General features: G+C 47.4%; 1 protein-coding gene across 1 annotated transcript in view; it reads left to right on the forward strand.

Annotated features, from left to right (window-relative positions):
- Window positions 1-24,805, forward strand: part of LOC120904324 — an 87,540-nt gene that overhangs the window by 9,538 nt on the left and 53,197 nt on the right. The window contains exons 3-4 of the mRNA XM_040314238.1: window positions 1,538-2,111; window positions 2,478-3,244. Of these exons, the coding sequence (XP_040170172.1) occupies window positions 2,543-3,244 (702 nt within the window). The 5' untranslated portion in view covers window positions 1,538-2,111; window positions 2,478-2,542. The remainder of the gene's footprint in view (window positions 1-1,537; window positions 2,112-2,477; window positions 3,245-24,805) is intronic.

Below are 24,805 nucleotides of genomic sequence, written 5' to 3' on the forward strand. Positions count from 1 at the left end.
AACTACGGCAACTTTTAAAAAAGCAGCGGCATGAAAAAACGTTGTATTTTGTTTCGTCACAAATTCATCGCCACGGGTGATGCAAATTTATTGTCTGTCCCCGATACAGGCCACGATGAGAAATGGCGTCAAATCAACAGGAACATATTATGCACACACGATGGCCCGACGGAACGGGACTGGTGATACAAATCAATCGGAAATGTTGAATAGAGAGGGTTTTGGGAGGTCGAATTTGCAAACTAGAATTAACGACTTTAGATGAGGTTTGTTTGGAATTGATTTTTTTAGTGTAGCTATACCATTTATATTTCCTTCAATTGGTAGTTACAATGTCTGGTATGTCGGGCTAATAATAAATAGTTTCGGAAAAGACGTCTGCATTTCATATGATTATCAGTCAACGGGCAAAAAAGTCCGATGTTTGCCCCTAAATCAGCCGCATCTAATCCGCAAGGAAAAAACAACCAGTATCTAAACCCAATCATTTTCTAGCTCCTTTCCCTAACAAACCTTCTCATACACGGGGAACATCCCCGTGAAAATTGACCAGTCTCATAATCATCGCATCGTTACATCCCTCTTCATTGGTTCCATGCAATTTGCTCAGGGTTTTTTGATCGTCCGCTCATTGCTTCATTCGATGATCGAGCTAAGTTAAGAGAGAGGGGAAAAAATCAATCGATCGGTTTTTCGTCACAAAGAAGGTTGCCGGGTGTACCTCCCTCTTTAACGGTTCGTCCAGACGGTCAAATGCGGCGCATCCGTTCCCATGACGGCAGTGGATGCTGCTGACCCAAAGCTACCGTGTAACGCGAAACGAAACGCTTTCGGAAGGCACACACGAGCGCCTGCATTTGATAAAACCATTCCCAGCGAACGATGAAAGCAATTCCGTGCGAGAAGCTTCTTGAAAAAAAGGGTCGTAACCTTCACCGGAGGTTGATTAAGCCGGTGCCCGATAATGAAGTCATCGGGAAGGGGGCTGATCTTGGCGCTTTTCTTGGCCAAAATTGAAATGAAAATTATTTCTGCCAACTATACGCACCGTCATTCGGTGGTCACACATGCCCAGCCAGCATTTGCTGTGCGCGTGGAAGGTGAGCTGTTGATGTGGAGCAAAAAAAAACAAAAAGCGGCTTAGCTCGAGCTCCTCCACACTTCACACACCGAGGTTGGAGGTTGGTTTAATAAAGGGGCGCCTTTGGCGAAGGCACACCACCATGGTCAGGGTTCAGGCGATCGAGCCAATAGGACCGACTTCACCTCGGCCGCAGCACGTTCTCCCGGTAAGGAGAGCGAGATAATTGGATTCAATTTATAATTATCACTTACACGGTCTCTCTAAGCCCTCGTGCCTCATGCTATGCAAATAAACGCGCACAATTTGAGTTGTTATTTATTATAAGAGGCAGTGTGCTGTTGATGTTCGCGCCAGGTGTGTTTGTTTCAATTTATCTTTTCTTTTAATCATTTTTTTTGTAAACCATCATCCCCTTTCAACAACCTTTTGCTTTCTGCCTGCGCTTCTGTTCAGGTTCAATGTCAATGGCTCATCTCTTGTACTGTCTTGTGCTGAAGCGATCAAATATGGTCCAACCGCCAGTGCTCTGAACCGCCCAGCATCATCTCTAACGAACAGCTAGTGTGTCTGCGTTCGGATGAATTGGAGCAGCATCCGTTCGGGTATCGCCGCATCGATCGGAGCGCACGAGTCTTCGGCACGGTAACTCATCGACTTTTCACACCGTGTAGCGTGCCCCAACAGCGTTCATGCGCCATAGTTACTGCTCCACCTGGCAGGTGAAGAAGCGAAAAAGAGACCAAAACACCTACTGCCGAAGAGATCTGCTCGACTCGCGGGTTCATGCACGAGTCCGCCAGCTTCAAGCAAGCTGGGGTTGCTGTGGGCCTGTGTTGCGTGGCTCGATTGGCTGCGTACGCCGCTGAGTTCCACTCGGTGTCACAGTTCAGTTTCAGCTCGATCCGGCGTGCGTTCGTTTCGCTTCGCGTCCTGACCGCGCTGCTAGTTGTGCCCGCGAACAGTGTCCCGAACACAGGCCGTACTGCCGACGGTCCGAATCCGCTGTGTGCCAGTGTTTCAAATTTGGGTGTGTTTTTTAAAGTAATTATACGATTTTTTGCAGATTTGAAATATTAATAGTTTTTTGTACACATCGAAAATATTTAAATGTAAATAATCTTCAAATTTTCAAAGTGACAGAAAGTGGCACAAATATTCTCTTTTTGCAATTTGGTTTTTGTTGAGGTTCGTCGCTTATTCGCAAAGCCTCATAATAACCACCGATTAAATCTTTTGTTTGATACAAGTGTGACTAAAAGCGTGTTTCGATTTGTTATATCGTTTTCCGATATTATTTTTAAATAGAATAAAAGTGTACTAAAGTCTAAATACTAAGTTAACTCAGTGTGACGTAATAACATATTTAATTTAGTTTTGTCTTTTTTCATATAAGAATTTCCCCGCAACAAACCTCACTTGCAAACAGAGTGCTCTAGTTCCGCGTAACCCTTATCCACCATGGAAGGGTCTGTTCCGAATTCGCCCAGCCGACCTACTTCCCCAGTGGCCGCCGGTGAAAGCGAAAGTGAGCCGACGGGCGTTAGTGGTTCGCGCTCACCCTCGCCCCAGCCCGGCCACAAGCAACCGAAAAAAGTGTCCTTTTCCGACGAGCTACCACAGTCCGGTGCCGCCGTACAGCAGCCGGAAAAGTGTGCCCCGAATGAAAGTGAAAGTGGCCGGCCGCAGGAGGAAAATCCGTTCATATTTGTGCTGCGCCAGAACGATAGCTATCTGCAGGATATGCACAGTTCTGCCCAATCGCCGTCGGGCGGCGGTGGTGGCGTGTTTCCGAACGCGCGCCGTAGCTCGCTGCACTCGAACGAAAGTGAAACCGGCTCGTCAACGGGCAGCGGTACAAGTACAGTGACGGCGACGGATACCGGCGGTGATAATGGCGGTGTGGTGCAGCAGGACAAAAGCACCACCGAGCTCGTACCGTTCGATCCGATAGCAGCCGGACTGGTGAATAGTTTGGGAGGAGGAAGCGATGAGTCTGCGCCACCGCCGGCCTCCACCGAGCCGCGCAAACCCTCCGTCAGCGCGATGGAGCTGGAGGTGCGTCGGGACAAGCGGCGCTGGCTGCTGATTTCCGAGCTCAGCGCGATCCTCGGCGAAGACAAGCACACGATCGACGGTTTCAAGCGCATCTTCAGAGAACAGGTGAGTGAACAAAGAACGGAATGTGGGGTGGGTGTGTGTGCTGCATGGTGAGGATGGCTCGCTGATGGGGTTGACCCGCAACCGGGGCCATTCGGACAGACGGGGGGGTTCGTCGCTTGCTTGTAGTCTTCTTTCGTTTACATAATCGTATCCCATCGTCGTCGTACGGATGATTACCCGTTTGTCCTGTTCTTTGGATTTGTGGTAGTGTTCGATGCTGCTGTTGCTGCTGCTATGAAGTGTATGTGTGTTTGTGAAGCAATATATTGGTGTGATGTTCAAGTGTTTTTATTTTGCTTTATCGATGAAGCAGATGACCCCCCGATGACATGACAAGTTTGCGTGTGATCTTGTGCCGTGTGCTCGATTCGAACAACAACTCGACTCTTGTAGCCAACGTGCGAAATAGCAACAACAACAACGACACAACAAAGCGTAAAAGTGCAAGTGCAAGTCTTGATGATGATGATGATGGTCGTGATGGAGATGATGCATCAGGACAGATGTGTCTTAGTGTGCCCATTTCGGTGTCGAAGCCCTTTTTGTCGTCTCTTACTCGTGCGAAAGAATGTGTGCAATCGTCTTCTTCGCGTTGCTTTAATGAAATCATCAATAATAAGCGTGTCGAAGAAACAACAACACAAAAGCAGACAACGAAAGTGAGAGTGTTTAAGCGTGACGCATCTTGTGTTGGAAGATGCAACCGGATGCAGTCAAATGCATCTGTAGACGCTGTTAATTGAACGATATTTTTAGGAGTTATTGTAGTTTAAATAATATGTGATGTTATTTTTCATGCAAATTTTGGTAAAAAATTAAGTTTGTGAAATTTTTAAAGTGAAGTTTTAGATAATCTTTTCAATCCCTGATAGTACTTATAGTTTTCGTTCAATCGGCTGATCGTGTTGCTGTTTGTGTACCATTTGTAGTGCAAACGATGAGCGAGCACAGCTCACCTGAAATTAGTTAAATTTGCAACGGTTAACCTTCTCGTGCCCAGTACACACGCTCTGTTGCCTTCAACCTGGGTGCATTCCTTCATGCAACTATGCAGCGTGCGTTACTGCATTGGGGTGAAAAATAGAGGCGGTTTCGCCTACAACCCTCCACAGCTCGACACTGTTGCGCGAAAGTTCATCATATGCTATTGTTCGCTGGTTTGCTCACCCCGCGGTGTTAGACCTTTACCGTTCGGTGGAATAAATAAGATGTAAATCTAGAAAGATGCACTATACGATGCGCTGCGAGGCTGATGTGGGGTTGGGCGCGCGCTCATGTGTTTTATGGAGCTTTATTTTATTACGCCTCACACACCTTTTCGATGACGCGTGTGCCGCATTTGCAAACTCTCTTAATGAGCGATTCTCGTGATTTGTGTGTTGCATGCTGCCCCGTTGGTAGCCACCGTAAAAGTGAAAACTTTATTGCATCTACCGAAGGGTTCATTATTGGCGAGGCCATATTTATGATTTGCAACTGCAATGCTAGTTTTTTTCATTTACAAAGCAAATTTATTATGCCATTGGAGCTAGTCAATCACAGATAATTTCAACCCCAAACGGACGAGGTACATAAATCCAATCAATTTACACCGCCAATTTTGCGCCGTGATTGATAAGGCGAGTCCAGCAAAGGCAGCAGAATTTTCATTTACGTCCAAACACAATTCCTCATCCGATCACAACAAAGTAAAACATTTACAAAACATTCGCCCTGCAATGCGGTTGCATTCCACCATGTGTCCACCAGAGAGGCAGAGAGAGAGAGAGAGACATTACACGCATGTCCGCGTTCGGGAAACAAATCATCGCGACGCTGTTGTCAATGTTTTGCTTCTCTATCCCAAAATGAAAATAGGAAAAAAACAAACCTCACGTATGCACACACACACACGGAATAAATGACCACATTAAAGGGCATTCGGGCTGTCGCAGCGGTTGGAGCAATGCATTTCAACCAAGCAATGCGCTTCACGAAAGCAGCACTTTTATTTATGTCTTCCTTTCCCGTGCCGAACGGCTGAACCCTCGGGAGCGGTGCCTGGCTGGGTGAAAGAATTCCGACGGCGCCCGTGCGAAGGGGCCACCGACCGGGCCCGGGCCGGGTTGCGATGCGTCATTAATCTTCCCTGTTTCGTGGGCTCCACCGGCGAATTCGCTGACAGCCCACCAAACGGGGTGAAAAGCCAGCGCGCGCAAAAAGGAAGCAACCCGTCATGTCCCGTGAAGGACGGCGAAAACGAAGCACCAGCATGGATTCGGTGACAGCCGACTTATGCGGCTTGAAAATACTGTGAAACAGAAAAAAAGGAAGGCTTTTCATCCGTTTGCTCGCATCGGAAAGGAAAGAACAATGAAAAAGAGAGAGAGAAAAAAAGTACGACATGGAATTAATGTTGGTGCTGTTCTCCCCCAACCCGGTTGCGGTCCCGACGTCCCGGCGGTACGGCTAAAAAGCTTGACAAAAATTTTGCCGCCCGATGACAAATTGACGCCTGTAACAAGGTTATCGTTTTGCTTGCTTTTTGCAACTGCAACTGCAGCTTCAGGTGCATCTCTCATTGGGGGAAAAAGGGCGACAGTTTTATAAGCAAAATGTTTATCATTTTTATTTGTCATTGCGATCAGTCCCCGTTACGCTGTTCTTTGGAATAAAAATCGAGTTTGACCAAAAACCAAACCTGCGCACTTTGGTGGATTGTCGATCGTTACTCCCTTTTTCCGATCCCGACATTTCCTCTCGATAACGGCGCAGCTGGAAATGAAGCAATTGCCCAAATTTGGATACCAGAAAGGACAAATCAATTTGTCAATCATGCGCACAGCACACTTCCGCGGCTGACAGGAGGGCATTGTTTTTCTCGCTTGTATCTGTCCCACTTCCTTGGCTTCGTTGGCAAGATTGTAATTCACCACAGATTGTAGCAAACTGAGCCAATTTCAAGAGCTTGTATGACATCGTACGTTGTTGATTTGAAATGTTTTAATAACACACTAGAAACTGGACCAAGGATGCAGCGCGCCTACACGCCTTTCAGCAATTGCTTCCATTGCTTCCATAGCGCGCAGCAAGAAGAAGTGATTTATGACCTGGGGAAAACGATTTGCAAAAGCTATTCCTTCCCGGTCCACGAAATGGACAGTAAAAGGAGGACCTCGATACGTGCCTATTAGTAAGAGCCCGAGCTGGTGCTGCCCCGTTGACTAAACAAACAAACGCAGCTTACGATTTCCTTTTACGATGATGATCTCCTTCGGCCGTGTCTTTAAGTCCCGGCAAGGCCCTGCCGGCAATAAATTCATTACACCGCTTCTTGCCCGTGCGTCCGCGGTCTAACACGCGGCGTCGAAGGCTGTGCGAGGTTTAGTTTTGCATTACAATCCGTTCCGCGATAGCCCCGTATCTCTAACAAGCGATCTAGTTCACGGTCCTCCACCCGCCGCGGTCAGGCTAGCAAGCCTTGTGCCCACTGGTTCCCATCCCACCCGCCGCCCGGAGTCTGGTCGTCTTCTGCTGGCGTTTCGGTGTGTGTGTTTGCTGGCTGTTCCTCACATGGAAATCAATAAATCATTCCCGTTTGCGAAAAGTCGTCCCGGGAAGAACACGAGTGCGCTCTACCTTAACACCAGTGTGTGTGTGTGTGTTTTCCCACAACGCGCCCCAGCCTCTCTGCCTTTCAACAGTAACGATCTGGTTCCGAAATTGCCTCTATCGAGGGGGGGTCCCTTCAATAATCACAAACAGCGTCTCGGCGGTTTTTCGTGTTGGAAAGTGGAACGGGTTCGATCGGGGAGAGAGAAAAAGGCACACGACGTGTGGGAGGGAGATCTCATTCTGCCAATGTTTCCAAGTTCATCTCGTTCGCGGCCCTCCCTGCCACTCGACTGCGAAGGGCTGGCAAAATTGAATTTACCACCCCGTTGAGCGGGCGAACGCAAAATGGTGGTAAGGTAAGGACAGGCCGCTGCCGTCGATGGTCCGAGAGCGCGTCGTTTTCTCCATATTTATATATATGGTCTAATTGAGCATAAACAACATCATAAATAATAAAACGGTTCAATGGATCGGACCATTAAAATATATTACATTTCAACAAATTAAGAAATGTATCAGCGAACCGTGGCGCAAACGCGAAACCGGGTCGCCCTTCACAATCATGAATGGCTCGTGCGTTTGGTAGGGAAGACAACTCAGGGGGAGGGAGAAATGGGGGAGCACTTTGCATTCCAAGCCCCCGTTTTTCTCCCCCCACCTTTTTGGAGCCATTGCTCATCAACACACTCGATTTTTGAATGCGTGAAGTACACATTTTGGAGCTCGCTTAAGTCTCATGTACGCAGACGCTCGGTTCACGTTGGGTTCCGGCTCACGTGGCGTTCTTCTGTTGGGCCTTTTTTTGTTTCTTCCTATACCGTTGTGTACCGCTTGTGTACACCACCACCACCACTGTGTGTGCTGTGTGGTACAAAACTGCCGACACTTGATCATGTTCCCGTGGGGCCCGTGAAATGGGGCGGACGAAAGGAAGAGCGCGGGCCCGCGTCAAGCGCTGAATGGCGGTGAACGTATGAATGGGAAGTCACGGGATGACATGCTTAAGGCGCACCATCCGCCAGAGTGCTGCGCTCCACCAAGAAGATATTAAATAACGTTTCGTGCCAAAAGGGGGCAACAAAAAAGTGTCCAACCTAGGGACGAGCAGGCGCAAAAGCAAGAAGCAAGAAGAGATTCTCCCGTCGCTGCTCTCTTGGCGCATCTCGCGTGGACCCGATGAGTTGCTCGCCGTAAGTTATTACCATGCGATGAAATGTACACGCGTCGTGCACGGAAACGACCGGACGCAAATTTTGTGATGTTTTACAGAAGGTTTACAATAATTCAGCCAGCACAACCTGCCTGTTGTCGGCGTCGTCGGCGGCGGCGGCTCCGTACCTTCGTGTAAGGTGTTGTGCTCTGCAGAGAACCGTAGAGCAAGGTTTCGATTTCAGTGGGAATTTATTTGTTCACCCCAGGACTGGGAAACTGTTCTGTTGTTTCAATTGCTATGCTTGAACGAGCAAATGGAGTATTATCAATATTAAAATTGGTTTTAAAAATGAGTTCTTGAGTGAATATAAAAGAGTTTGATAAAACCTTGTGGTTTAAACATTCTTAAGCTTATTCAATTTGATGATGGTTATTAATAAAAACGACATTTGTTTCGACGATGATTTACCACAAGGGGATCGTTACATCCCCTTCAACGTTTCGCACAAGCAGTAAGCTACCATTTACGAGCCCTGGATTACTCTTATCGCCATCTTTAAACTGCATCGGCCACTCAGTAAATCCAAAACCAGCACATTTTAATGAATATGCATCGATGCACCGAATACTGAGGGTGGCTTTTGACCTCCTTGACAGACTGAAACAACAACAAAAAAAAACTCCATCACGATCATTGCCAATTTTTATGAACGATAAAAACCGTCCAAAAACTCTCCAGTGAGCCCCCAAAAAAAACTCCCCATAACTAAAGGCGACGGAAAGAATGGCGCGATGGATTTGGTGCGGTTTCTGTGGATGATGTGACAATAACGGATGAAACGTTTTACGACAACAACCGACTGCTCGACCGGTTTGACCTCTACTCTACACCGGTTGTCGATGGTTGTTGGCAGCGCACGAGGGCACTTATGTTCTGGCCGCAAATATTGAACAACCTACCCCCGAAAAAAAAAGCCAGACCCACTCTAAGTGTCATTCGCAGTGCCCAAACCGCTTGAAGAGAAGCTGATCGCTTTTTGCGACGACTTTTGCACTTTTTTATGCAATGCGCAAAGACTTATGAAGATAGCCCTAAACGGTGTACTGAAGCACCGTGGCGCAAAAGGAGTGGAGAATATATTGGTTTTTAACGGCAGCAAATACTCATTTGTTGGAAGTTGATATTTCCAGCCGGTGTTGTTTATGCTGAAGACGAGAGTAAGATTTACCCGGTCGGGGACGCCGGTGTGGAATCATTAAACATATTGCGAAGAATAGCGACCATTTGTTAGCTTTACGATACGATGCCCGCGCTGTTAACACCCGGCATCGATGAAAGGAAGCTGGACGGTGATAATCGTGAAGGTTTTAATTTACAGCCCTGGGTGTGATATAAATTTTGTTTTATTTTACCGATGATCCTCTGCTGCTTTTCTGTCAATAGAGGTATTGTTCTTGGAGAGGTCGCATAGAGGGACATAAACAACAGTTTTGGGAATTTCAGTTTTCTCAAAGCCAGCTACAGAAAGCGTTCGTTTTGAGAGACTAGATATGTTGCATGAACTTCTGCAGTCTTGATACGCTAATGTTGCATGAACACAAGCGCAACATTCGAGTTACTTACAGCGAAAATGTGTTCCCGAAAACATACGCCTTTGATTTACACTAAATCAATACTACAAGTACCTCCGATGGAGCCTCAAAATGTTCCTCAAATTGTTCAATTTAAAGGCTTTAATTGAGTCAAACTTTGTTACAACCATCTCTGGGTGTTTGCCTGTGCCCTCTAGCCACGCTACAACACGAAAAAAGATTATTCATGTTCATTTCATCTTACACGTTTTTCTTAACCTGTTTCGTGTGTGTCCATTTGCTGGGCGCGCAGTGCATTGGATTCCCATGGAATCAGAAACCCGAGTAGTCAACCCTCTACCGTCCGTCCACCTTGCTGCTAGACATGTGAGGCGAGATTTGTGGCTTAGATTGGAATTTATCAGATGTAAATTTAATTAGATCTTTTTTCACCTTCCGAAAGCCACCACACGCTGGAGCCACCCTTGCAAGCGTACGAATGAGTGATGATAGACATTCGATGCTGCAACGAATATGCCCCAGAAGGTTGTAAATAAAACAGAGCTGATTTTAGATATTTCTACCCGAATCTGTGCAGCAATCTCAACCTCCTTCTGCTTACTTTTGCTCTATTTTAGTCCACTCTTCCATCCCATTCTACAGCCGGATGTGATGTGCCGGAATGCCTTTTCTGCTATGTTTCCTGCGCTCACAGGTGGTGGTGGCTTTCCGTACAATACAGCATCATCACCGCACGCACCGCAGAGTACAGACGACAGCGAACAACACCGATTCCGACACACAGCGACACATCGATCGGGGCAATTTTCGCGTCTAATTTACGAGCCCGAAATGCAAATTTTCTTGCGCTTTCTCGTAATTGGCTGCGTGCGGTGCGCGAAGCCTAGGTCGAGAGAGCGAGCGGTTACGACAGGACGAGGTCGCCTGAAGGTGACATAAGCGCGTTGGATTCAGCGCACAAACGATGTATATATATGCGTGGATAAAGAGCAGCGTGGTTTATTCGAGCTCGAATCAATTGGCTGTTGCCGGTCAATCGGGTGCCTTATGAGCGAACCTGCCTTGCTGTGCCTTTCATGCGTGTTGTGAGCCACTTTGGGCTAGAGCAGAGCAAGTGCGCCGAGTTTAAACAAAATCGACCGTCCAATGGGGCTTTCACACACACACAGCGGCTCGCTCCTCCACGGCCAACGCGTGCAGTGTTGTCCCTTTGGCCGGCGGACCGTAAAACTCTTCACAGCTACTCTCGGCCACCGATTCCGATAGACTCATTGGCGAGGCGTAATTTATTCGAGAGTTAATAAGCTGCGACTAATAATCGATAAAAATCGCCAATCGATAGCATCGAGAGCAGCAACGGTTGGTAGGGGGGGTAAATGTGGTTGAAGTCTCTTCGCCGAGAGCGGTGTTGCGCTCTTGCATTGGGATCTTTCAGCTCCCCCGAATAATGAGTCGGGGGGTTTTTCCCTCCAGCAACATCGACGGGTGTTGCTTTTTCCTCTTCTCTTGGACGGTTCAGCATCGATTGGAAGCGATCGGATCGATACGATCGTTGTCCAGCGGGCCGGAAAGCAACGCTATGTGAACGAGTGATTGCCCCGGAGGTGAGGATACCCAACGGCTCCAAAACACGCTGCCGCTGGCAGGGTCGCTGGAAGAAAAAGAGATATTGAGTGCAAGATAAACTTATTGAATTTATTAGTTTCCATCGGTCCTCGAATTCAATGGGAGAGTGGAGAGTGCCTAACACAGCGCGCCGTCGTGTCTTCTTGCTTCTTGCTTGCAAACCAACAACCCAACAGGCGAGATTGCAAGCGCGCTCGTTGTACGAAAATCCATCGTTCATTATAAACAAAACGGCTTGCTGTTGATCGGACGGACGGACGGACAGACGGCTGTAGTCTTTCTTCCGCTGACGTTGAACATTGTGAGCATTGCTGTCGATGTGTTACCTGGCCTTGCTTGTACTGTGACAAGGGCGCAAACGCTTCCAAATGGTGGACAGGTGTTTCATTCTTCTTTCCCCTTGACATTGTCTTTCCGTAGAGAGGCACTTGGTGCATCGAGTGGCATTCGTTTTCAGGTGGTCGTCTATCGCTCCATCTTCTATACAGTTCATCATTCTTTTTTTTTGTACATGAAGCTAGTCGTTTATTCATTAATTTTGCATAATGCTATAAGAAATATATTTTGCAACCAGCATGATAAATGGTTGTACGTTCAACCTAAATTTGGCCTCACTGGCTGTACCGCTGTGTTATTAGTTCATTATTTACACTAAAGCAACTGTGTAAATCTACACCTGCTGTGTCTATTTAAAAATGAGCTTCCCATACAGTCGCACAGTCTAGCAATGGGCCAGCTATAAACAGACTAAGCAAACATACGACATCCGACAGTGCCGATGGCCGGAATCGCTGCCGGGCTGTACAAACCAACTCTCTGCGGTCTGTTGTTTGCCAATCGCCATTCCACCGCGTACCACACAGCAGCAGGTTATCCCAGGTTACGAACTTTGTTTGCCTCGAGTAAATCCCCCGTAGCTGTGCCAAAAACGCCCCAAAAAGACATCTTTCGCTGGCCTTTCTATGAGGTGGAGGTTGGATGCCCTCGCCAGGTGGTAGTAACGGTAGCCCGCGAAGTTACTGCTAATGAATTCGCTCATTTAGATCGCGCGAGAAGACCGCGTAACCCTCTCCCACCTGTCGGTCTGCATTGAATCCAGCAGATTTGCCTCAATGGTGTTCCTAAACAAAGTGCCACCGGATCGTAAAATACTAATTAGTTCAAACCGACGCCACACGGCTACGGGACACGAGACGTTCGTCACTTTCTCGCCCGAAATCGCTAATGTGTTCCATTTTGGTTGATGATTTTGGGGCAGGATTGATGCAGATTTTCGTGTGAAACTATTTTACATGCCATTTCTCTTCTGCCATTAGCGGTGCGTTTCGCACTTTCTCCAACCGGCAGGTGACTTTCGCGACAGATTATACAACATGTGACAGATTTCGAACAAAACAGCCAAACACACAGGCCCCCTCTTGGGCCCATGGTGTGTCCGTGTGTTAGGTAATTGCATGTCACACAAATGATGTGTAAATTGTCATAAAACGAAGCAAAAACGAAACGGCATGGATGCAGAAAAACAAGAACACGCTTCACATTTTTATGAGACTGGGTAAACATTTTTGGAGGCTTTCAAACCCCCATCCTGAACATACGCGACCGGAAACACGCCAGACGCGTTTGTTGCAAGTAGTTATCGATCATGTCAGCTCAACACGTCGTCGTTGTTTTCATTTTTCATTTCCTTCTTTTTCGTTCCCTCTTATCCAGCCGGTCACTCCTTCAGCAAATAGAGCGACCATGAGCACAACACAAGGATAGGGCGTTGAGCTTTTCCCTCTCTGGAACAGCACTGTTTTTTGTCCATTCCCCATCTGCCCGTTGGAACATTTCAGCTAGACAATCAAAGAAATGAGATCAACTCCACTTTACCGTGTGTTAGCAGTGCAGTGTGTCCAGCTCGAACGTCAGGTGCTTCATGTCATCGACCAGTTTCAAGCTGGACCATATCTTTTTAGCCTTTGCACGGGACCGAACTGACTGCCCAGGTTAGGTTGTGCCGATAGAAGAAGAAAAGAAAAAACGCCGTAATCCGAGCACGACAGGTTTTCGTCACACCGTACCCCGTCCATCACACAAATCTCGTGCCCGAGACCGCGACCTGTCTAATGCGACAGTAAAAGGCAGGCTTTACTGTCACCGGCCACCATCTGTCTCCCGCGACCCGTAAATCGCAGCCCGTTGTTTTCAAAAGCCGTTGTGCTTGCGTCGCATTAATTCAATCTAACGATCAAACCGTTTTCGTAGCTCGGTACAATAAAACCTACGCCGTGTCACCTTATTCCCGGTGTGTTTGTATCACTGTAGCTGAGTCGAAGTAAAAACAAACCACAAGCAAGCAACTCACAGTGTGTTGCTCATCCAATGTACCTACACAACGAAAGGGGGCGTGCGAATTTATTCTTTCAGCTTAAGCAACAGGGCCATTAGGCGATTATTAATGACACGTCTCTGCTGGAAGAAAATATTCTAATATGCCTCCCTTCTGTTTGTGGCGTGTGCGATGTCGTTAAATGTCAAAATCGTTACACCCCCTTGTATATGTCCGCAGGGACTTCATCGCAAAAATCGTACGGCGGCAGTAGTGACAGAACCGTAACGGGCAGGATCGCTGCCTGTGTCTGGGTGTGGCACAAACCACCGACAGAGATGCCTTCTCGCCGCCCGGTACTGAAGCAGCAGCGGTGGTGTACGATTAGCGCAAAACTTGTGTGCATGATGTGCAAAATATTATTCCCCCGACGACGACGACGACGCGCGGTCAAACGAGAATGTATGAAATTTGTTTGCAAGTGTTTTGAAGTGCGCTGTCTGTTCGGCTGTCCAAAAACGAAAGGGGCGCTTGGGCGGCGTTGAGCCTAACCGAATCGACAGCCCGGACCGGGGCCTGTGTCGGCCGATAGGGCCGCACCGCACCGCGATACATAATGCATAACCGATCAACCTTCCACCATCGGCTGGTTGGGTGGCTGGCTCCCTTCTAATGCCGTTTGCCAAGCGCATTCGAAAGGAGGCGAACGTTTGCGGCTCGATGTGTTGCGGCTTTTGTGCCGGATAATCGACGATGCAGCACGGCGGTTCCTTGGCCCTCCCTGCCTCCCCTCCTATATCGTCCGGGGCCATTTGGTTGAAAAGGGAGGGAAAGAGTCAACGATCCGATCGCGCCTAATTAATGTCAACCCGTAGCCGTCAAGCTAATGAAATGGTAAACTGACATTCCCGACATCCGCCGCAGCGATGATGCTCGCGCTCGAGCTTAGGGCAAAAAAAAACACACACACACACACACAGAACCCCGCACAAGGCCCAATATTTGCGATTTGTACGTGCAGATCGTGCGATGAAAGATCGACGCTGGCAGTTAAAATTTATGCGGGAAATAAATGCCCAATGTCGCATACCTCGGAAGGTGTGCAGTTTTTTCTCTCTTTCTCTATCTTTCGTTTCTGTTCTTTGCTCCCATCCCTGGGCCGGTGAGATATCTGACCGATCGCATCAAAATCCATAAATCTTTCCCAGCTTTTCGGGAAAGGTAAATCTGAATGAAGGGTGTTTCATTTTGCATTTGTGGACAGATTTTATGCTTTCCGAAAATCCCGCCAAGGTTGCTTGTGCTACGTACCGTTTTGTTACCTGGAAAATAGAAGAAATAAAAAAACAGTCAGAAATACTGACAAAAAAAGCTCCTTACTAACGTTCACCAAGTTTTTCAAGACTATGTAAAATAATTAGTGTAAAAAAGATTGTTCCGTACGACAGGATACACGTGTATTGATGACGTCCTTCCCGCATTAATTTGCATTAATTAAAGAGCCTCCCGCTATCCATCTGTTCCTTTCACATTCTTTTCCTTCAGTTCACTCTTAATCTCGATCAACGTGAGGATAAGATAAGAAACTTTATTTTACTGCAAACGCCAACAATTCCAGGGAGGTTTGCAGTTAGCACCTTGTTCTGATAAAAAAGCATGCTACACATTTGCCAAACCTCGTGACAGATTGCTTTTCCAGATGGTTACTTCCCTTGCAAGGCCACACTTGCACACTGAATTGGAAGCTACAACTTAAAGCGAAAAAAGAAAAATCACATTATGCTATCGTATGTTGTCGAACCAAAAACAATTGCGTGCATGCTTCGGCAGGACACGCAAACTTTCATGATTACGGGAAGATTGTTGCAACACCCTTCAACATTTCCGTGGACATCGGGGGGATACCTTCCCGTTGGTCGATGTTCGACACAGCTATAATATCTGTATTATGGCAATGTTTCCCGAAGGCACTCACATTTAAAAAAACCAATGCTCTAGATGTAAAAGATATCAAAAAACACGACAGCTCAGTCCGCTAAATGATGCAGAAAATCGTTCAGCGCAAGTGCACTGTGAACGCGCCATAAAAGACCAAAACTCAACATGCGGCAGCTCTCTCTCGACGAACCCATCTCACCTAAGGTTTGCGCATTTTTGATGGCTTTTGCTGCGCCTGCTCGATACAGTTTCGAACCCTCTCTGTTTACCAACGAACCATCACCACACGCGGGTCCTTCGCTTGGACCACCGGCGAAGTAATTGCCACCTGAAGAATGGGTACCCTTTTCAGGGCTTGGGTACTTACTCTCCCTATGCGACGGTTGCTCGACTTTTGGAGGTGAAAATTTGTGGGTGGCCCCGTACATAACACATTAACCGCTTCAGCATCATGTCTGACAAGCGGGAAGGCTTTAAGCTGAAGGGTGAGCATTAAGGAGCCGAAAACGTTGGGGGGTTTTTTGTCGCTTGGAGAAACAAGCCAGAGGATGAAGAATATGTAACATGAGTAATAAAACAAAGCACAGTACAAGGCGTGCAAGTACCTTCGAGCGAAAAATAAATCCATTAAAGTACAAAAAAGGATCATTTTGGTCCCTTTTAACGACTCATTGCTGCTGCTGATGGTGGTGGTGTTCGGTAGAATTTCATGAAAGGGTTGATATTGAGCTCCAAAGGCTTTTTGTGGCTCCATTTCTACAGTCAATGTTTTTGATAAATATTACAAATATCTTAAAAACCAGTCACACAAATGAAGCTTTAAAACTGACATCTTTGTTGACGCTTTAGGTCCCTTATTATTATAATAAAATAAAACAGATACGATTATAATACTTCTGCGCTTAACTTCACAACAACAGTACCCGAATGAATATGAAGCATTCTACACTTTTGATTCAGTGGTAGAATAATGGGAATAAATGAAGACGATGATGATCTACACTTCAAGCAGTCACAATGACAGTGGTGTTAACTTTTTCCCCTCGCTTTATATTATGCCATTGAGCATTTCTTAGCCCGGACAGGTTGGCACAGGTGTTTTTGCTGTACACCATGCTACCGATTCCAACCATCACCAAATCTGTTGGCAGGCGATACGATTTTACTTTCCTTGCTTCTCTCCGAGCCACGGTGTACAACGATTTTCCCTCGGACGGTGCGTCACACAGTGAGCTGCTCTTAATCTTTGCCTTTTTGCCTGTTACTTCCTCACTCCCTTATACACACACAGCACATCACCTCAACCTGCCCTTTCCCATAGTCTTACCAAGATCACACACACACAGACTAGCCTTGTCAATTTCGCAAGCTTCTACGCGAGCTCTTCCCATCCTGCCATCGACGCACGCCGCCGCCGCCGCCGCCACAAGAGTTACGCGCCCCAAATGAGGCAGAAAATTAGCCCCGGCCCCGTCTTTCACTCGTGCGCAGCTATGCTCAGCTCTGCCTTTCTTAACCGGCCTGTTCCTCCCCGACTTCCGCTTGCCTTTCCAACTCGCCTTTCCAACACACACACACGAGGATCGGGGCGTTTCGTTTCGGGTTTTCGTCGCTGAAGATTAAGAGGTTCAATCAACGCTTCCTTTTAAGGTAGCGCCACTGCTTGCGCATAAACCAATTCCGAAGGCCCTTCCCTTCCCTTCAGCAAAAAAAAACAACCTGCCCCTTTTGGCTCCACACCTCCTTCTGCCTGCCCCCCCGGCTGTCCGAGATGGTGCAAACGAGATCACGTCCGTCCAATTGGCCGATGCTGGAACCGATCGATTGAGAAGCCTCAATATCAACCTCATCATCTAATTTTGCGCCTGCCCGGGCCTGTCTGGTTGGTGAGCTGCTGTCTGGCAGTTTTTCTTTTCTTTTTTTGGGGAGGTTGTCTGCTTGCGAACTGCTGTAGATTACTGTGTGTGCCTTCCTCTAAAGCGCGATTGAGACTTCACAGCCGAACACACCTCTTGAAGTGCATTGTTCGGTGCTCGATGCACGAACGATTTGCATTCCAGCAACACATTCCACCGATCATTTCGGTTGTGCGAGTAGCGAGTTTGGCGTGGCGTGCCCCGTGTCCAAGGCAAATTGATTCGCCTAGGCACGCAGTTTCGCTCGCACCAGTGCTGTGTGTGTGTGCAGGCGTGTTTATCTGGCAAAAACTTTGACACAAGGCCGTCCTTCCCAAAATCGGACCGAACCTTCAACCGAAAGGATGTACGCGATGCAATTCAGAGCCGCTTTCGGTCGGTTTCAAACCCCGAGGTGCAAGCCTTCTTTACATCCATCTCTTGTTGCAGGCACAGCGCGCGAAACATTCATGTCGTTGGTTCGCCTGCAACAGGTACCACAAACACACCAGGCTCCTCTAATTGGCAAAAGTGAGAAACGAGCGAAGGCCTGCACAATTATCTACGGCGGGAATCAAATATTTAAATCATGTTCCGCGAAAGGAAGGGCTCGCGCGAGGGTTTGGTTGTTCTGCATGTTGCGCTATTTTAATGGACCTCGGAGAGCAGTTGTGTGCATGTGAGTCACTGGCTCGAGATGTGGTTAATCGGAAATCGATCAAATTAAGCGACGATCGACGGGCGCAGGAGTTTCGCATTAAATTGGAGACATTATTTGCATGCATCACAATTCATTCACCAGCGCTTTTTGTCTTGTTTTCTTGTTGGGAAAGCGTACGAGTGGTTTGAATTGCTACATTTGTTTCACTAAATTATGCTTTTCCTCCTCCGTAGAAGGTAACGCCGCAACAAAGAAAAACAACACAAAAAGAGGCCACCTTATTTTCGCCTGAGACAAAGCCTAATAAATAAGCAGCCATGATCGCGTCGTTCATTTTGCGCGACCCAACCCAAAAGCATTAGCGTTTCCCCTGCATCACTCCAATCCAATCAGTAATGATGAAAACTCCATTTCGCTCAATCCTAAATCCTCCGTTTTGCGAAGGGATCGATGTCAAACCAATCACCCACAGACACTGCGCCAAAGGGTCATTGCCAAAAGCCGTGGCATCGTCTTGGCTTCATTCCCGGCAAACGGGGATCACTTTCCGGTCCGCACCAATTGCAACGGATTGAATGGTTGTTGTGGGAAAATGTGCTCGCTTTCCATCGAGCAGCGAGGGTCGATCGATACCAAGACACGCGGGGCCCGATACAATCAAGCCAATTTATTTATTACGGCTTTGTTTGCAAGTAGGGGCGTACGCGCGAGTGAAGCTGCATTTGCGTGACGTGATTCCGCGGGCAATTCATCTCGAGCACCCGCTCCCTACTTCGTGCGTGGCACGATAGGGCGCGCGAGATCTGCCTCCAAAACCGCAACAATTCATTTAATCCTTTATGTGTTTCGCTGGGCCAAGGATCCGTCTTGTCTGGACAAAAGTTCAAACCGCACATTCGCGAACCGATCCTTTTGCGAGATCCTGTGGGAATTGCAATTTATTCGCTACGAGCAGTTCACTGCCGCGAAGAGGCAGCATTGACCGTGCCCGGTCTCTGTGCACGTCATCAGCGAAGTAAAACAACCAATTTTACGACTCCACCAGCCATGATTTAATGATTATTGGATTTTCAACTCGAGCTTCCTTTTCTGAATCGTCATTCAATAAAAGAGTATGTGCAACCACAGCGAGTTGGGGGGATGTTATTTTTTTTTTGTTTTGTTTTTTTTTTGGTTTTTTGCTCTCGCATGCTTCCTTTGTCTGGAGACTGAACTTTTTAAAATTCATTTTGCGAAGAAAGGGACCATAAAATCGATCGACATCTCGCAAGCGGAAGGACTGTACCAGTGGCTGTCTGCTGCATGCACTTGATCCTCGGATATTGTCTGAATCTGTTTAAATTTGGTCGGTTCCTTGCATTTAAATTAAGCTCAACAGCGCCAAGTTGCTACCGTTTTGCGAGAGAGCTAACTGAAATTACGTATCCATTCCGCGATTTCAAGCCACGTTTGATGGCATGAAATGAAATGAAATGATGATCGCTGTTTCGCTTCCACACACTGCAGCCATTTCCTTGCTTAAAACATCCACCCCAAAGGCACCGGCAGTACAATACAAATTTGCATTAACGAAACCCAACCCCCGTTCAACTACTCGACAGCTGTAACTTGTATGTTACGAGTTAATTAAAATGATGGAACGGGTGGGATAACATTCCCGGAGAGCAACGCCACGGGACGCCCGACAAACTAGAAGCTTTTTAAAGTTGGGGTGAACAGTGATCGCCGAAAGATCTGTCTGTCGAACCGGTTAAAACCTCCGCGGTACAACATATGCATGCCAAATTTCGAGGCCCCACCACTTAATGCCAATCACAAACCAAAAAGCCGTTCAAACGTGTCCGTTTAACTTTCGCGAAAGGGATTCGATACAATCGATTGATGTGTTAATTGTCAATGCGAATGATTCTCATTTATGCGATTTTTTTAAATAATTCAAAAATGCTACAATTTCAAACACAACAAAACAATGTTTCTGTAAATGCATATTTATCATTACGAATAAGATCAACATCTTTCAGCAAAAACAACCATTTCAGCTCCTGAACAACCGATTTGGACCAATGTTCAACCTTACTTTTCAATTTCACCGCATTATCATGCTCATCGGACATGACGTTCGACATCATGGTTCATTATCACGCGATCGAAATTATTCGCTGCATAACATTGCTCCATTTACATCCAACATTTTTTCAACCCAACAGCCACCACCGTGGCCGTTTTGCATCCCCCTTTACTCCATTACAAAGTCTCACATCACCGCTCCTGTAGCTCGTTTGTTCGTCGCGCTGGCAGGAAAAATTATGCCACTTTTTCCCGCACTCGTTTTGTATTCTCTTTTTTCCATCTGGGCCCACGAGTCCACGGGTGTGGCCATCCACCGGAAGGCTTCACCGATGCCTTTGACACCGTGCACCGTTGATACCGTGAAAGGAAAGCGCTTCTGATTCTCACCAACTCGCCCAACCCTTATATGGAGTGCGCGGGGAAGGTTCGCTGCTTATCGTTGAGTTTGAATCGTTCGTTCGTTCGGTCGATCGTCCAAATCTGTTTGCCACTCTTTGCTTTGATGCCGGCAATCCCGCAGCGGCTCTCAAGCGCGCACCTTAACGACGCAGGCCACGACTATGCTTCCAAGACTATGCCTCCCAAGTCCCAAAACGTGAAGCGCTCTTTGCACTCACCGTCCGTAATTTATCACTGGCTTCGGCGGAAAATGCACTCCAAAAAGGTGCGAAAATTAGCACTCGATCGTTACGCATGACCAATCAGCAGCTTCAATTGCTCTGGAAGTGGTTCGCGGAAGGAACCACTTAAAGAACAACGGTGGCCCAAAAAAAACAGCAAAACCGACGCCGCAACAAAAAAAACTACGTTCACGGCACCGCCCGCAATTGATGTGCTAATTTTCCCGTTTTTTCTCTCTCTACTGAGAAGCCCTCTACCTCTTTTTCTGTGCGCAGTGAGACATAAATTTATTGCTCGATTAATTTTGCCACTTTTCCCACACAGCGGTTTGGTGGGATCATCAAGCGGCACACAAACGACGTCTGAGACGCTCAAGCATTGTGCTACACGAAAGCTGCCAGAAAAGGTGTCATCTGCCAGACACGTATCGCGGAGCGATTTATCACACACCGGCCGGCCTGTTAACGTTTTATTTCGATTTTTACACACCCCATCAGCGCCCCGAATACGGTCGAAATGTAAATATGTATGGGGAAAATATTTTGGTGTACGATCATCAATTCATTAGCCATAAATAGAGTGATCGAATAATTGTGTGTTCACCCCTGGCTGTTCCGGAAAGGCAATAACGCATAATGAAGAAACACACATCACCATAACCTGCTTCTTGAGTATTTTATACATAAAAACAATTGCACCATTCAATTGACTGGACTTTGTGCGGGAAGGATACTTTTCGTTCAACCTTTCTGTAGCGTACACGATGATCGGCAGTGTTTTATTTCGTGATTAAAAAAACCCCCACAGCGCTAAAGGACACACATTATCATGGATCAACTGAGGAGTAAATGAGCTTCATATTCTCAACCTCCCAGTGGAGTTGTATTACCCACAAGCAAAGATACACGATCTCTTTATTGGTGGTCAACATTTTCGAAGTGTCAGTGGATAAAAGATTTATTATTCCCCGTTGGCAGCGAAACCCAGCACAACAGTAGCTTCCATTCTGAGACGCTACACGTTACAATGTAGTTGCTCTGGCATGTTTGTCACGTATTAATCATAACCAAAGATCATTTTTGTTGCTTCTGAACATGGGCCTCCCACCCACTAAGCCACTCATAACGTGTGCATTAAGTTCGCTCCCAGAGATTCGCTTTAAAATTTTATTTAAAAAAACATCCACAAAACGCTGTAACGCTCGGCAGCTAATTAGCGTTTTATTTCACCCGATCGTAGTAATGAAACAATTAGTAGCATATGCTTGTCGGCAGCTTTTCCGGCCCGTGCGTACACCGCGCATAACGCCAAACAAGTTTGCAAGAGTGGATTTAGTTTTTATCGCACATTTTCCCTATCCGGAGGAGTATTGCGCTCTTCGTATTCTGTTGCCCGATGAACAAGTCCAACCGACAAGTTCGTCGGCAGTTATTCGTACAGTTTCCGCTATCGATCAAGCAACTGCTCGCTTGCGCGGGGCAACATTCCAATCCAGTGCTCAGCAGTAGCGGCCAGCACCATCACCACCAGATGGTTATTAAAGTGGAACTTTGGCAGTCGTTTGGCATGATCGACCATCGGCGGGGCAAAATATTTGTGTAACAGAATTCCAACATTCGAAGGCCCCCTGGTACAGAACATTCCAATAAGTGGGATTGTGTTTAACATTGCCCCGTGTCTAACAGTGGCTCAAACGTGGGAAACGCACACACACACACACGCGCAGAAGTCATCTCATGTCTTCAGCATCAGCTAAAGCTAACAGACCGTTAAGATATGAGAAATCGAACAGTTGAACAGGTGGAACAACCCCCTGCGGGATGATAGTTTCTCGAACGGACATCTCAATCCCTGGCCTGTTGCACCCCTTGAGCAGCGTTTATTTCAACTGCCCGGGGATTGGAGTTGAGGTGTAGTTTCCTCTTCCATTGCCTTACAGTTCTCCCAGCCTTCACCGAAGGGAAATGACAGCCAAAGGCATTATCGTCTAATTATGTGCCTCCTAAGTTGCCAAATCAGATTAAGAAGAGCCAATTATGTTTCTCAGTCGTCGTCGTTCGGACTGTCTCACCTGTTGTCGAAAGCACCCCGAGGGAAATGTCTGCCACCTGATAACGGTGGTGAGATCTCAATGCGTTTGCCTTCCCTCGCCTTACGGATGCAAGCATTTGCTTTACCAGTCGACTGTTTGAACAGAGCATTTATCTCGTGTTCATCGATTCTACCAGCGTCTACCGGGGTTTGAACTCTACCTTGTAATTTCGCAGGAATGTCGCTAATGTCACAGTTAGGTTTTAGAAGCCGTATCCGCGATCTCGTCACGTGTGTGTGACCTCTCTCGACAGCCTTTAGGCCATAGGTTAGGTCACACAGGCCAGCTGTGGCATTAAAAAGAGATTATCTGTGCGTCTTTCCACGCTGGATAGCGATCCACCACACTCCCTGTGGCTAATGAAGAACGCGGCATTGGTCTGGCGCGCGAATGTGTTTAGGGTGAAATTGAAATATAAGCCTTTTTCGGGGTGGTTAAAGATAAATTAGCTTCGATTTCGACAGCTTTCGCTGATTAATGAAAGTGGGGTGGAGGTAAAAACCACAGTGCCACAACCCCTACCAGAGCTCCCAGGCCCGGTGGTGCTTTTAATGGCCAAATGTATCGAGTGGAGAGCGCCAAAACAAAAACAAACGCGCTGTAACCGGGAAGAGCGTTTCTGGGAGTGAACTTTACACAAAAACAGGGCACACAAAATAAACAAAATTATACACCCACCGAAACAACTGATTGGGACTGGGGGATGGGGGGAATGGGGCTCTACACACCGGCGCGAAGAAAAGCACATAATGCCACATCGCGTTCGGGGGGCTGGCGCAGGAGTGCGCCCGTTTTAGCGTTATTTTTGAGTGACCCAAGTGAAACCTAGCCGAACGGCACGCACGGACGCAAACCTATGTGGCCGGCAGGTGATTAATCGTGACGGTCTCGAGCTTCCTCCGAGGTGCTCGCGTGTTTGTGCTATTATTTTAGAAACTTATCTACGCCAGGCGACCATCGAAGGCGCAGTATAATTAGCCCCGATGGTCGTCTTGCCGTCTAGCGGTCCCGGGGTGTTGACGATGCAGGAAGCGAGGAAGCTGGTGGTTGCAGGAAATCAATTTTGTCCTTTTACGATCCACTGGGCGGCGGCAAGTTTGTTCTGCATTTGGCAGCATAGCATTAACCTCTAGAGCGCGCATGGGGCACACACACAATAATGAAGGCCTTCCGTTTTTGGCTTTGTAAATTGATATTTTCATTTCGATTTCACCTTGTTTAGAAAATTCGTGTGATCACCGTTTTTTTTGTTGGGGGGTTTGTTTCGGATGGCTAGTTAAGTGTGCATCAGGTGCAAACAGTGCTCCAGTCATAGGGCGGGTGGGGAGTGTATAATTACTATCGGGTCTATGAGGGCCAAATGAAGGAACAAATAACCGAAATTCTTTCCCGCGTGGTGTTCTGACACCTTCTTGGCGCGTATTCCGTGCCTTTTCTTTGGAGCCACTGACGCACACCGTTTACCCTTCCCTTTGCTGCACGTTGCCAAAAAAGGTAGCATCTTGAACCAGTTCTCCTCCAGAGCGGCGGCAAGGCAAGGTCCCGACGACAGCAGAAGAAGGCTTCCCTCGACACTCGAGCTAAATTCCCACTTACCAGCACCGACCGGGGCGGCGTGTGGTCGTATAGCTTTCAGCAAATGATCTTTAAATTTCCGTGCCGTGTTACAGTGTTTGTCTTGTTACCGCACCGACCACCACCACCACCACCACCGCTTCCCTTTGGTGGATCTGTTGCCACAAACGCTTGTGCCGGACCCCAAAAGACACAGATTAACCATAATTACAATCATCGCGATCCATCCATGATCGGGGTGGGGAGGGGCAAGGAGAAGACAGAAGGAATGAAGGTGGTGGTGGCGATGGTCCATTAAATTTGTAGCAAAAGCGAGCAATTTGCTGTTTGCTGCGTCCGGGACCACGCAGGAAACCCCCCGCCGACTGCTGGGGCGGACGTACAAGGAAAACACATTTCGGTCACACTTAAAAACTACAGCAACGGGTAA

Source organism: Anopheles arabiensis, chromosome 3, assembly GCF_016920715.1.
Source record: "Anopheles arabiensis isolate DONGOLA chromosome 3, AaraD3, whole genome shotgun sequence".
Classification (NCBI taxonomy): domain Eukaryota; kingdom Metazoa; phylum Arthropoda; class Insecta; order Diptera; family Culicidae; genus Anopheles; species Anopheles arabiensis.